The sequence below is a fragment of the Tubulanus polymorphus genome, chromosome 6 (genome assembly GCF_964204645.1).
Source record: "Tubulanus polymorphus chromosome 6, tnTubPoly1.2, whole genome shotgun sequence".
NCBI lineage: Eukaryota > Metazoa > Nemertea > Palaeonemertea > Tubulaniformes > Tubulanidae > Tubulanus > Tubulanus polymorphus.
Genome location: NC_134030.1, coordinates 9,240,715 through 9,254,622, shown reverse-complemented (window position 1 = coordinate 9,254,622; position 13,908 = coordinate 9,240,715). Strand labels below are relative to the sequence as shown.

Below are 13,908 nucleotides of genomic sequence, written 5' to 3'. Positions count from 1 at the left end.
TTCTCAAGCACGTCGTCTGGCTTTATTTCGTCGGTTTCCATGTAAGTTTATTTGAAATCGATGCGATCTTATGGCGATTCTGCTCGATGCTTGGTTGTAGCGATATCTGGCTCATTACTTGCCATGCCTCATCCGTTAAATCTTCAGTTTCGGTAAACATGACCGCCATCGAGTGTACACGCCAAAATTTTTTCCCCGATCTATACGATCAGTGTAACGGACGTAAATGAATTTTCCAGTTGTTTCTATAACCCTGAATTTGCTCCCAGTCGAGACTGATCTTATTATCTTCAGCCTTTCATGTCCGCTCCTTCTTTCTATCTCGGTAGGTAGGTTTATGTCTGTCTGTTAGTAGTTTATCTTCTACTTATCATGATATGTCCTTCTTCAGTGCTGGGTTTCGTGGCGGATGAAACGCGAGATGACCGATGGCACCAATTACTGTTCCACTATGTGTTGTACAGATTAGATTAAGGAAGATGAGGCTGAAGCATGTTTTGCCCTCGGGTTCTACGCGCCGCATGTGTTTGTCTGATATTGCATGAATAACTGGTGGGTTTTTTTTATGGTTATAACGGCCAGGTACGTGGGCCGATGTTGCCTAAAAAACCATCTAGATCGCTAGCACAAACCGGAACTGAAATTCCCAATTATCAAACTCGTAATGTTCGCAGCAGATGTGGTGAGGTTGTAATGGTCCTCAAACCTAAGAACCAGATCAAATGAATAAAGGGGCAAGCATCCCTATTTCAAAGTTAAGAGATTTTAGGAAATATCATCTGTAAAGTCCAACTATATCTGTACTTTGTTTTCTGATTCAGAGTCAAACTCTCGTAATGTTCACAGCAGATGTGGTGAGGTTGTAATGGTCATCAAACCTAAGAACCAAATCAAATGAATAAAGGGAAAAGCATCCCTATTTAAAGGTTTAGAAAAGCATGCAGTTGGAATTGACGATTCTAGGTTAAGAGTCACCATTTGTGGGCTTCGCCAATGCAGGACAATGTGCGCATATTGCAGTTGCGTGTTAGATTTGTCATGCTGTTGCAGTCATATTTGGCCAGACGTCTGAGACGGGCAATGACTGTAATGATACCCATGATTGAATGATCAGCTCGGGCCCAGTCTCACGAAAAAGTTAAACGCTCTATATGAAAAGATATATTCAATATCAATTCATCAATTAAGATTGATTAAAGCGTTAATTTCTTTTGTAAAACTCACCGTAGAAGGTTTGTGTGGCATGTCTCCACAGGGCGATGAGTATCTTTATACAGTCATGTCTAGGAATTGAGACGGGGGGGGGGGGGGGAGGACCATACTACAGTCTGCAGCGTTCCGCAGTGGCAGGAATCTCGTGATGTATTGATATCTGGATCTAAGCCATCTTCTGAGAAGCGTGAATGGGACTAGAGTGTCACTGTAGTGGCGTGGCTAGATAAAGGCTCAACAGCGCTGTCACCGTTATATTATTATAGAAATTATGGCGTGGATGGAATTCGGAACGTAAGCTGTGTTCGGAGATGCTATAGAAGTGCCTGGCCATTTTACAGACTAAAGCCCATGCTATACCAGGCGCAGATCCAGGGGTAGCACCTGGGGCCCGTGCTACCTTATTAAGTTTTTTAAAAGCTTTTATAACCGTTTATGTAATTAATTTTAAATACTGTATTTTCCACCATATACCATGGAAATAGTCGCTACCGTCTAGATTTTCAGTTGGCCCCGGAAAATCATATCCTGTGAAAAATTTGGTACTGTTGACGACTTCTAAAGGCTCCTATGTATTTTTCTTTGGTTGAAACAAGCTCAAATCTCGGAAATGGCATCTGTATCTTTTTCAATATTTTCCTGGAGAAGGGCAACCTGACCCCTTTGCTCTGGATCCGCCCCTGTACACATAATATGCCGCGCAATTTTTAGCGGTGTTCGATAAACTTCGATGAACAATTTTAAGATTTTAAGTTATCAGTTTTTACAACATCTAGCGAGCTTATGCAGTCGTTGACCTGATGACGTCATCAACCATATGCTTAAGCATTAGTATCAAAACGTAACTTTATGCGTCTCCAGATTTAAACCCTACTAACTGATGAAACTGAGATTTGCTGAAGTAGAATAACTTAGAATAGCTTTATGACCACTGCGGTAATAAGGTGATTCTCAATGTTAATCAGCCCTGAAAGTGAATTACGAGAAATGGTCGAAGTGATAGATATTTGATTATGATAGGTGACTAAACGTCGGGAATACCTACTAACAGCTGCAGGTATAGAACATACATTAATCATTAACTGATTGAGATATAGTTGTACAAACATGGACTCGGATCCGTCGTCGAATAAAGTACCACTGTGGTTGTTGTACAGATGTTTTCCAGTACATGTTAGGTAGAATTAAAATGTTATGGACATCAAACACGCAATATTGCCAGCGTAATGTTCTTATATGGGTATATTGTTTGCGTAGAATCAATTAGCATCAGAGGTTAAAAGCTATTAATCATGGTTTCATGATTTGTATTCGATACCATGCTATCATTTATGCGGTTTATACCGAATAAAAGCTCTGGTCAACCACTCTGATTTCATCTCCAGAACTGGTGCATGTAGCCACCCATCCTCTGGCAGGGATTTGAGCCTGATGGTATCGAGACTGACCACAGTAGGAAACCCTGCCGCACTAGACCTGGTGCTCAGGTTTGCCGCCTTGCGGCAAATCAGTTTGCCTGCTGTATAAACACTGAGACAAATTTTAGGATAAACTATAAATAAACTATAAACTATAAAACCTGGGCTAAAATAAAATGGGATATCTGTTTGGCTAATAATGGCATCATCCAAGCTGCGCATGTAGCAGTGCGGCAGGGTTTCATACGCGTCTCCGTGTTATCAGGTTCAAATTCCTGCCAGGGTAGGATGGTAGCCACCTCAATTTTGCATTGACGCTTTCAAGTATGCAAGAGCTTAAAACAGTGAACACGGTTTGAAGGTATAAAAGTACTCTTCATCCGAGTCAGTCAGTCGGAAAGTGTGCCTCGAGCTAGGTTTTTTCCGACAGGCTGGTTGGTTGTTTAAGTACTATTGATCGGGCGCGTGTGCTGATGTCTGATTTGAGTGTAAACCTCTTAATACAATGTGGGAGGACGTTTTATCAGCTCCTCGCAGACGCGCTATTCGTTCATTGAACCAGTTGTGTAGCCCGCGCTGTCCCTGCGCACCTTTTATTCCGATACTCCCGCAGCAGACGAGTGACGGTTGCTACTAATGCTACTAGAAAAATCGGCTCGCTTTCGATGTTTGTACAGTTACGAGTGTGATGCAAATAGACCGGTTATGAGCTACGTGTATCGGTCGTTGTTAACTAAATACTGCATATTTCATGTTCTCATCATGGAAAATATCATTGATGGGTTTTTCTGTACACTACGCATTGATGTCAGTATGATGCGTTATCTAATCGACGGTGCTCGTTTTGTTTTACTGCTTAAGCAACTTCCGATTCAACGGTATTATCATCCTTACGACGCGCGACAGCTCGAGCACCGGCTTATTATCTTCCGACCGAAGCGCGCGGTTTTACAGCAATAACTTTTGGTTTAATGGAACGGCTTCTGTTTTGACAAACTTGATATTTACGGGCCTTATTTTTTATTCGTCGCTCTGCACTCTTCCGCATCGCTGAACATCGCCTGTTAGGTCTATGTAGCGTAATTTTGTTCGGTGTTCATTATTTCACTGTTTCTTCAGCTCTGCGACAGCTGGGAACTGGCATTCGCTAATTAATTTCATGATGTTCCATTAATAGAGTGTCATCGCCATTTCTAACGTAATATGACGGAAACTCGGTTATTTGTGACAGCCACAGTCGAGACATGTGTCGCTCGATACTGTCAAAGCATTCGACCAAATCCGTACATAGTGCGCGAGTATACTTTCGGTTTTTTACAACAGCTGCCCTGTCCTTCCACCGAACTGTCTCAATAGCATTTGTATCACATGAGCATTTTTGGCCCAGGCGAAATTTGGCACGGAACAACTGTTCACTCCATGTCCAAATGAACCCAGCCAAATTTTAGCACTCGCTTATTTGAGCATTGTTTAGTATTGAGTGAGTGGTTTTTGTGTGAACGTGCTCTCTAATTAGGTACTGGCCAAATTCATTGATCTGTGCCAATTTGGTCTGGGCCAAATTGTCTCCGTGTGATTGCGGCTTGTGACAGCTTATTTGTGACAGCCTGGGCCGAGACGTGTCGCTCAATACTGTCAAAGCATTCGACCAAATCTGTACATACGCGCGTGTGTTTATCACAGCAGCAGCTGTCCGGTTCTTCCACCGAGCTTTCTCGATTCAATGTTCGGGGCAAGTCTGGCATTAAATTCGTGGCTAATCCACCACTTTCGTCTTGGGGCTTATGAGTTAAGAGCCAATTCTGTCGAAGTAGCTGATTTAGTCAACTACACTTATCTTGTAGGCTAGTTGGTTATGGCTGCAAATAATGTGAAGGATCTATGCGCAGGAGTCGGAGAGTCCAGTATCCATGTTTCGATAGGTCTATTCTATTAGAGCGTTAATGAGGCATTCTAGCTCATCGGTCGGTCATAAAAACAACAGGGGTACAAAACAACTAAGTTTTCTCACATCCCATATTGCATTTATTTATCCTTTTTGCGACTAGGATTATTACTGAGAAAATCCCACATGTGGTGATGAATTTTTGACGATTCATTCCAGCAGTTTCAGGAAGTTTTTGACTAACCTCCCGCTATTTTTTTAAATATGTGTCTCTATTTTATGTATGTTTTCTTTTTAATGGCAAGCGCAATGATTATGTTTTAGACTTGGGCTTTATAAGAAAATAAATTATAATTATTATTATTATTTTAAGCACCACTATAGACCTGTTTCTGTTAAATTCATATCTTAATGTACTGCAGTTTCGCATCGTTTGTGACTTGTCTTGAGAAGGGGTATATGTTAACCCGAAAACGTTCGACTTATTCAACATGATATTTGAAAAATGAAACTGTTTGTTCTTCTATGGATTTTTAAACGATCTCTGAATTTTGAGATTAATATCTGTCTACTAGTAGGATTATTACATTTCAAACATTTCTGTAGTCACAATGTACACCGGCTCATTATGCGCTGTCCTTATTTAGCTCGGGTAACATATGATACGTATGGTCAAATTAATTATCTGGAGATACTCTCTCGTAATTCACTGGCAGTAGCAGGCGTTCTTATTGAATACATCTGATAAATGGCAGTTACCGCCAGCGAAAGCTCTGCAAATGATTGCCACAATACGCCAGTGTTTGAGTAAGATTTACCGATGATTTACCGAGTAGAATTTCACCTGGAGACGATCGAAAGTGGAGTTAAGTTATTAGCGCAGTGTAACCGACGGTGATCCTGCAGTTTAGCCGTGTCTAACCAGGCTAGCCCAATATTGATGACGACCACACTCGAAATTCATTATCAAAAAGACATGAAAATGAAGTTCTTACATGCGTACAATGTTTGCGTAGAATCAATTTGCATCAGAGGTTAAAAGCTACTAATCATGGTTTCATATGATGTGTATACCACATGCCATCTATTATGGGATTAATACCATATAAAAGCTCGGGTCAAAGCTATGCATGCTCATGAGGTATGAAACCACGCCGATTACATCTCCAGAACTTCCAATAGCCACCCATCCAATCCTCCCCCCCCCCCCCCGACAGGGATTTGAACCAGTAGACATCGAGACTCGCCACGGCACGAAGCACTGCCACACTGGACCCGGTGCATAGCTATATAGCCAGGTTTGCCGCAAGAAAACTTGCGACAAATCAGTTTGTATAAACACTGGGGCAAATTTCATGGATAAACTAAAAACCCGGACTAAAATAAAACGGGATCTCCGATTGGCTAATAACGACATCACCAAGCAAGTAGCTTACTGTGTTCCTGCAGTTTAAGCAGTCTAACCAGTCTAGCCCAACATTGATGACGATCGCACTCAAAATTGATTATTAAAAAGACATGGAAATTTATAGAATAGGAAATAAGAGACATGATAGGCCTATTAAGTTATAAAATAAATGCCAAAATTCATAATTTTAGTCGATGTTTTGTGAACACCAGTAATGATGACAAAGTGCACATCGACTCGCACAGAACCCCTTAAACAGCGCATACTAGGTATCGATGTATATAAACATTATTGATACAGCTTTTATGGCGTCAAAAATTTTATTTTAAGTTGTATATATAGTGGCTTTTGATTTAGCAATCAATTCTCTGTGTCCATATTGTACCGCAAGCGAGATTGTTCGGTGTCAATTATCTCATGAATACGGTTGTACTGGTAGTACGGTTGTACAGTGTTGGTAGTAGTTGGTATTACCTGGCAATAACTACATCTCATTCGTTCATTATCGCTTTCTCAACCTCAGCCAATCTCTCCGAGCTTTTGTATACACGGGAATGAATAATAATAGCCGAAAGCTAGCCGCGAGCTCATTTCGGGAATCCTGATAAATGAATACAAAATAAAACCGATGTACGGCGATATCCCAGACGCACATTTCACGTGACTTCGAGGAAATGCAATTGTCCTGATGTGAATTTATACGTTCGGTTGGATTATACGGCGAGGGATATCTCGGATTTCTGATTTGAAATTCGTCTACGGGATGATGTATATTATCATCAGCCGTGATCACACGAGAATTTTCCTGCCTCTGCCAAATTTGGCCAGGAACAACTGTTCACACGGGTGCCAAATGGGCCCGAGCCTGTTTGGCCCGGGCCAAATTTGACCCGACCAAAAATGTCGGACCAGGCCCGAGCCAAATTTTAGCACCAGACAAATGATTGCGTTTGAATTGCAACTGGCACCGGAAATGACCCACTTCGCTTTGTTTGAGCATTGTTTAGTATCGAGTGAATGGTTTGCGTGTGAATTAACGCAACTCTCTAATTAAGCACGGGCCAAATATGGCCCGAGCCTGATCCGTGCCAATTTGGCCCGGGCCAAATCGTGTTCGTGTGATCGCGGCTATCATGTCTGGTTAGATTTTCTGCTCCTTCGATTTTTTCTTCGGGGAACCAATCCATTTCTTCTATATCCAAATTTCGGAATTTTTAGCCATCCAAATTCAAGCTACTAAAGCTACAGTACTGGTTTAATTATGTACTAGTATTCGCGTATTCTGTAGTTCTCTTACGTATATCGGGTAACTGGGCCTGGCGCGTTTAATGTAGACCTACTGTCAATAAATTATTTTCCTCCGCTGTTTGGTGTGTCTGTATTATTTAATGATCTATCGAATTGGTTTTTCAGAGACGTAATATCGCGGCAATCCTTGCCATCGACCCCGATCAATTATATATGCTTTTACCAGTATATATCTCCATGTTAGCCGTTGTTTGATGTCTATGGTGTTTTTTTTGTCAATGTCTTTTATTTACACGAGGACTAGCAAGAAACTCCGACTGGAATAAGATTTGATCTATGAAAAAAGCATTCGCTCTATCATAAAACAGCTCAATTTTTCTTTATTTTCTGCAGTTGAAGTCGGAAGTTAGATTAGCTCAAGATGAGGTCCACGTTTTTGTTAAATTTGAAGGTGCTCCAGAGGTTGTGTTGGTCGTCAAGCCACACTCGGTCAAGGGTCAGGTAAGAAGCCATTAACAGAATTGCTTGATTACTGCATAGGTCTTTGAACTATGAGCGGCGAGGTTTTCTACCACCACCTCCCTGCTATGAGAATCCCATTCTGGCTCAAGGTTGAGCGTTAGTTATTTTACTATGTTAGACAGTTGCTGCCATCTTTCAATGAAGATAATAACCGATTACTATCAATACACCGTGGTGCGGTGTATTAGCAAAGTCCATCACTGTTATCCACCGCACCGCAGTGTAGACACGTTTAATGGATTTTCATCTTTTTCCAGCAACCGATTAATACGCAGCAAGTGGAAGACATGATCCGACGGTACATAACGGCGTCGGTGACACACTTTCAGCTGTCTACGCAGGCGATCGCTGGTCTTCCCGGAATGCCTTCGATCGTGCGAGAATCGATGACCGCTATGCAAAACCACGTTCCAGTAAGTATTTTCAGCGGCTGTTTCGCGACGACGTTTTAATCGATAAACGTATTCCGTTCGTTTTTCCTTTTTTTCCTACTCGCTTTCGTGATATCGTGTGTAGTTTACGTACGTTCTCATGATGAATTTCAGTTCTTTCGCTGTGCTTTCAATAATCTAATAGTATTCGTATCGAACGGACGATAGTCGAACGAAACAAAATAAATAGAAAAAAAAGTTTTGTCTTAGAACCGGGTAGCCTTCTTCAGTCGGATTGCCTGATTCATCGCTCGTAGCATGGGTTCCTTTTGTAAGGTTTTTGTAAGTCGTGCATCCACTAGGAAGGTCGAAAATTGACTTTTCAAATTTTGCAAATGAAATCATCTTTTAATCGTTGTGTTATAATGCAAAAAGAATAATCATCTGTAGATCTTGGTATAGAAATGTTTGTGGTTACGCTTTTGGTACTCGATAGATTTTTCTTTGAATCGATCTCGTCTGATTCGTGAACACGATTTAGGGACGATCGCGGTGGATTACGCCGCACTCAATTTCCGTCGCCCGAGATGCTAATCCTCTTTGGTCGGCATGATGTCGTTGAAATCTTTTGGAAAGTTTAACGTCGCGATGGCCCTTTCGGCGCCTAATACGTGGAATGTCTCATTCACACCGACTAAACGTACTAACCTTCTACGAACAGAGAAGATTAAGATAAATTGGCGATTAGGGAAAATATTGTAAAATGGTGTATCGGCACACACTAGAGTGTGCGACAGTACTTTCGGTTATACTTTCGCGCCCTGGGTAATTAAAATTAGTTCAATTTCAACAGAACTGGTTCGTTACGCTCTGAAATCCAAATTCTATCACACAGCTATGGTTCAAGCAATTTTCACTAATGAGAAAAGTTGATGCGAACTTAATTGAAATGTGGAAGCAATTAAATTCCAGGGTAGCGAAAGTTAATTCATTTTTTGGATAAACATAGAACTGGAATTTTATCGCTATCAAACGAGGCGTCGAATTTATTTAAGATTTTAGTGGATGTTTTACGGTGAATGTATGGTATAGATTTCGCCGAAAATCGCTTCACTAATGAGATAAGTTGATCGGAACTTAATTGAAATGCGAAAAGGAATGGAAGCGCGGTTACCGGCGTACCTTGTGGAATCCTCGCTTGCCACAGTAGCAGCGCCGATACCTCATTCAGCGTTGCTCATGGTGATGAAATAACAGGGTGGCGCCACTTAACTGGAAATCAGGGAAAATCTGGGAATTTTCTTTTCTTAAAAAAATTAGCAAAAGAGCTCAAAATCATGAATATGTCGGTTCAAATTTGCTGAGATTGCTAGAGTGCGAATGAAACGGGTTCCGTCTATGTCTTACATATTTGATTTGCGTTAATCGATTGGATTCTTAAGCCTAGCGCACATCGACACTGCGATTGGAGACAACTAGTTGCTACCGAACGATTACCCCGCGCACATCGAAATCTAGTTACAACCGGTCAGTTGCAGCAACTGCATGGCGCGTGTCGATCGTCGAGATCCAGAGCGCGCACATCGACGGATATGACTGCGATTGAGTACAACCAGTTGCTCAAAAGTAGAGCATGGGCAACTGGCTGGAACTGGAGATAGATCGACGCTTACCAATCGTAAGCTCGCTCACATCGACACATTCAAGCAACTGATCGTATCCAGCCAGTTCCTTTCATGCGCCGAAAACTGCCTTGCAACTAGTTGTCTCCAATCGCAGTGTCGATGTGTGCTAGGCTTTAGCTGATCTAGTCCAGTAGAAAACGACGTGCATGTCACAATATAAGCAAGTCATTTTAAGTGGCCACCCTGAAATAGGCAAGAACAATGTTTCATGTTTATTTTGCTATTGTTTTACTGCAATACATAGGCCCGCTATTGAATACAGATTTTCAAAGCCGTTCTTTACACACTGATGTACGTAAATCTCAATTTACAGCACAGATTCAATTTCTCTAAATGAACAGCCTGCACGTCGTCGTCATCATAAACAACATGAGCGGATAGTGTCTCTTTAAAAATGATATGAAATTTCTATCAATCGAATTTGACGCTTTGAGCTCGAAGGACTCGGTTTGCACAATGGAAGCCTCATTATTTTCGTAAAATAAAATTCATTTCCCCGCACGTCGAGGGACTGTTACTATAGCAACGGCGGAAATATCTCAATAAACGAAAAACCGGATTCGAATTTCGATTGTCGAAAGCGTGCGAATTGGATTCGTACACAACGGAGCAGAGTTGTTGTAGAGATAACGAGAGATTTTATCGCATTCTAATCAAAAATACCATTTTGCGTTTTGTGTTTGTACCGAATCAATTTCTCGGCAGTTCCCATTCTAAACCCGATTCGATCGGAATACCGTTTAATCAGCAGCATGTTGTAACAATGTCATGTCCTTTGAAGAGTCAGTAATAACTATTAACTCGAGACCGATTAATCAGATATCGTGGACTTGAAGGCTGTAAATTTAATGCTATTGTCATGTAAAATGTAGTGAAAATCCTGGGGCCAGGACACGGTTTATCAATAAAAAAGAATTAAATTTTAAGCTTTTGTCATAAGGTTTTCACAGGGTATTGAATAGCATCATTTTCAGTAAACCAAGATTTGATAAGTCCTTTTATAGGGTAGGTTGTTTATCTAGCGGTGGTTGAATGTCTTCTGTTTAAAGTTAGAATTTGATTCAATTTGAAAATTAGTTGATTCTAGTGTTGTGGAAATGGTGTTGAGATACCACGGTAAAACAGTGAAATACCATTGAACCGGTTAGCATTGAGTTCCTGGCCTCAGTAATAGAAATATTGTTTTGCCTGGAGAGTTGATGAATACTAATGACAAGTTCAGTCGTGGGGCAAGTTGCGCATAATGTAGGAAAACATGGAAGCACAAAATCAAACCTGTTTGATCGTGGAAACATCGTTTCCCATACCATGTTTCTCATTTCACCTAAACGTACATGACACAGGGAAATGCTTGGAAACACATTCCTGTCACATGTTTTTGTGTTTTCCTGTGTCGTGTGCATTGGGCTTGATAGACCGCAGATTAAGGACTGGAGAATAGCACGTATGTCAACTCTTAATATTGAATTGCAGCAAAATGCTTAACATATTAAGTTAGAAATTGAGTCCAATTTATGATTTCAATGGAGCATTGTCTGCAATGAAACCAAGGCAGTGGTAGAATGGTATTAATTAGTAGTAGACTCTCCAGGTCATTGTTGCAACTATTGTTCTGTATTGTTTTTGAGTTGTTCCTGAATAACTGCATGCTTAAATATTATATACTTTTTTTCTTTTTTTCCTTCTCCCTTCAATCTACTCCTCCGACCCTATGTTATCCGATGATCTACCCAGGATCACCCGTCCTCCTCGACCCCGTTTCATTCCGACCTTTCTGCACCTGCGAATAACGTATCGTCCTCGGTTGCGGGCCCTCCTCCCGGTGATGCGGATGATTTCGAACGCGATGATTTCGTTTCGACTACCACCTCCGCCCGCAATCATACGCACCAATCAGTCCACGTAACCGAACAGCCGTCGCCGTCCAAATTGAAAACGAACGGATCGATCATGAGCAGCAATAGGGCGGAGCGCTCCGATCGGAGTTTTGGTAACCGGCGAGCCGATGCCGCGACGTACGGCGGCGCCAAGCCGCCGTCAGCCGGCGTCGCGATAGCGCCGCTGTTCACCGAGGAACCGATAATGAACGCATGCATCACGGGCTCGTACGGCTCGTTGGCGGTGGCGCCGCCTCGCGACTACGATCAGCATCATCCCGTAAGTTTGATTTCCGTCGAAGAAATAGTCGTAGATTCTAAAAATAAGCGCGACGATTCGGTCGACGATGTCGAAGGGGTTCGCGTCGTCGATCGAAATCGCGGCGATGATTTTCCCGCTTTCGCGGCTGATGATGATAATCTGAATAAAAAATCAGGTGTACCCGGTATCGTTATTGTCGATTCTAATGCTACTACCCCTATGTCCTATGACGCTAACGCGCCTGATAATGATAATTTCTCGCACGATCTCCCCGGCGATGAAAATGCACCCGCTGTAGTTCGGGATCGGGCCTCAGAAAATTCGACGGCGCCCGCTCGAGTTGAAAATTTCGCCTCCGTCGGTCAGTTCGTTCAGGTTCAGGTAAAAGGTGAAAGTGCAAGACGTGGTCCGGTTCGGGAGAACGGTGACGATTTTTCACCTCGACGCGCGGACGTTGAGAATTCGACGCCCGACCCCGACGCCGGTAGTTTCGACGGGTCGTCGTCACCTATCCCGCTTACCTCATCCCGCCGTGCCCCTTCTTCTGAAATCAACAAAATCCAAATCTCTGATCCTTCGCAGACGCAGAAACCCGACGTTCTAGAGCTGTTCGAAAATCAAAGCTTTATCGAAATAACGCCGTCGAAACGTGATGTGCCGGAAAAAACGCCCCGCCATTTAAAGACCCAACAAATTGTGAGTATTGTCTCTCTATACTATCGAAAGTATTCGGTGTCAGATTTTATATATATATATATATATGATATTTTTAAACGGAAATCTTTGTTTGGTCTTTTGTTCGAATACAATCCTCGCTTGCCAGCGAAAAATATATGGACCTGACTTCTAAATGGTAAAACAATGGGTAACGTTTAGACGTTTCCTAACTTAATCATGCAGAAGTGGAGAGGGTTCATAATGAAACGAGCAAATCAAGCAAATCCAGCGTTCTGTCCTTGCGCAGAGTGTATGTCACAGTTTTGAATACCCGGTAATCAAGATCTTTCTCTCAACCTTATAGCCGCGATTGCGCAAACATTTTTTCATGCCCGTGCCAGATTAGGCCCATTCACGCGGGTGCCAGTGCCTATTAGACCCGGGTAAAAAAATTCGAAGCAGGCCCGTGCTAAATCTAAGCGCGGGTTAAATCGCTGAATGTGAATGCTAACTAGTTCCGCTCACTTCGCTTTGCTTAAGGAATGTTTGATATCGAGTGAGTGGTTTAAGTGTGAACACGCACTCTAATTAGGCACGACCTAAATTTGACTTGGGAACCTGATGCGTGCCAATTTGGCTCGGGCCAAATCGTCTCCGTGTGATCGCGGCTTATGTATGGAGATCAGCAGTCCCTTGTCGTTAGGAGCATGGGTGCGCGTATCGGAGCTCGATTCAGCTACGGACACTACTCGCGTTCTAACTGGGCGAAGGGACTGCAGATCATTGTATCATCGAGAATACATCGAGGAAATTCATTCGTGGCATAACATTCGCAGAAAGGAAAGAGTCCCTGGCAAGCGGGGAGAAAGAACTATTATGTAAGCTCTACACATCATGTTCGTTAATACGACGAATCTCTTTATTCGGCACGCATTTATCGTACAACTGTTTAGAACATATCGAAAATATCAAATTGATCACGACTCTTCAAGCGGCGGATGAAGTAACGATCATCATCCGTTCTGTGGATTGATACCGAAATTTGTCAGGGTTCACGATCTTGTCCCCTATCTATCTATAATCCATCTATTCCTCTGTTATCTGTAGCTTGATGTATTTTCTAATGAATTTGTTCATTCATAAATATATGGTTGTTATTTATACTGACTCACAATTGTTGATGTTATATAAAGCCCTCCTCGCTTGCCCGAGTCGCGTATGATCCATTCCAGCCCTGGCAGGCGAGGATTGCGTATTATTCTGCATCGTGTTTGTTTGCTCACCGGTCGTTAACTAAAAACTTGCACGTTTTATTTTAGTTACTTTTTTTCTAGATGGATCTCGTGCTAGTTTGCTTACCGAA

General features: G+C 42.2%; 1 protein-coding gene across 16 annotated transcripts in view; it reads left to right on the top strand.

Moving 5' to 3' along the window:
* Positions 1-13,908, top strand: part of LOC141907058 (uncharacterized) — a 56,736-nt gene that overhangs the window by 15,965 nt on the left and 26,863 nt on the right. For 13 of the 16 annotated variants that reach the window (XR_012619457.1, XM_074796614.1, XM_074796613.1 and 10 more), the window contains exons 4-6: positions 7,565-7,672; positions 7,951-8,106; positions 11,484-12,584. Coding sequence is in view for 15 of the 16 variants with exons in the window: in XM_074796614.1 (XP_074652715.1) it covers positions 7,565-7,672; positions 7,951-8,106; positions 11,484-12,584 (1,365 nt within the window). In the remaining variant the exon portion in view is untranslated. The remainder of the gene's footprint in view (positions 1-7,564; positions 7,673-7,950; positions 8,107-11,483; positions 12,585-13,908) is intronic. The other 3 variants (XM_074796621.1, XM_074796623.1, XM_074796624.1) reach the window with 3 other exon arrangements.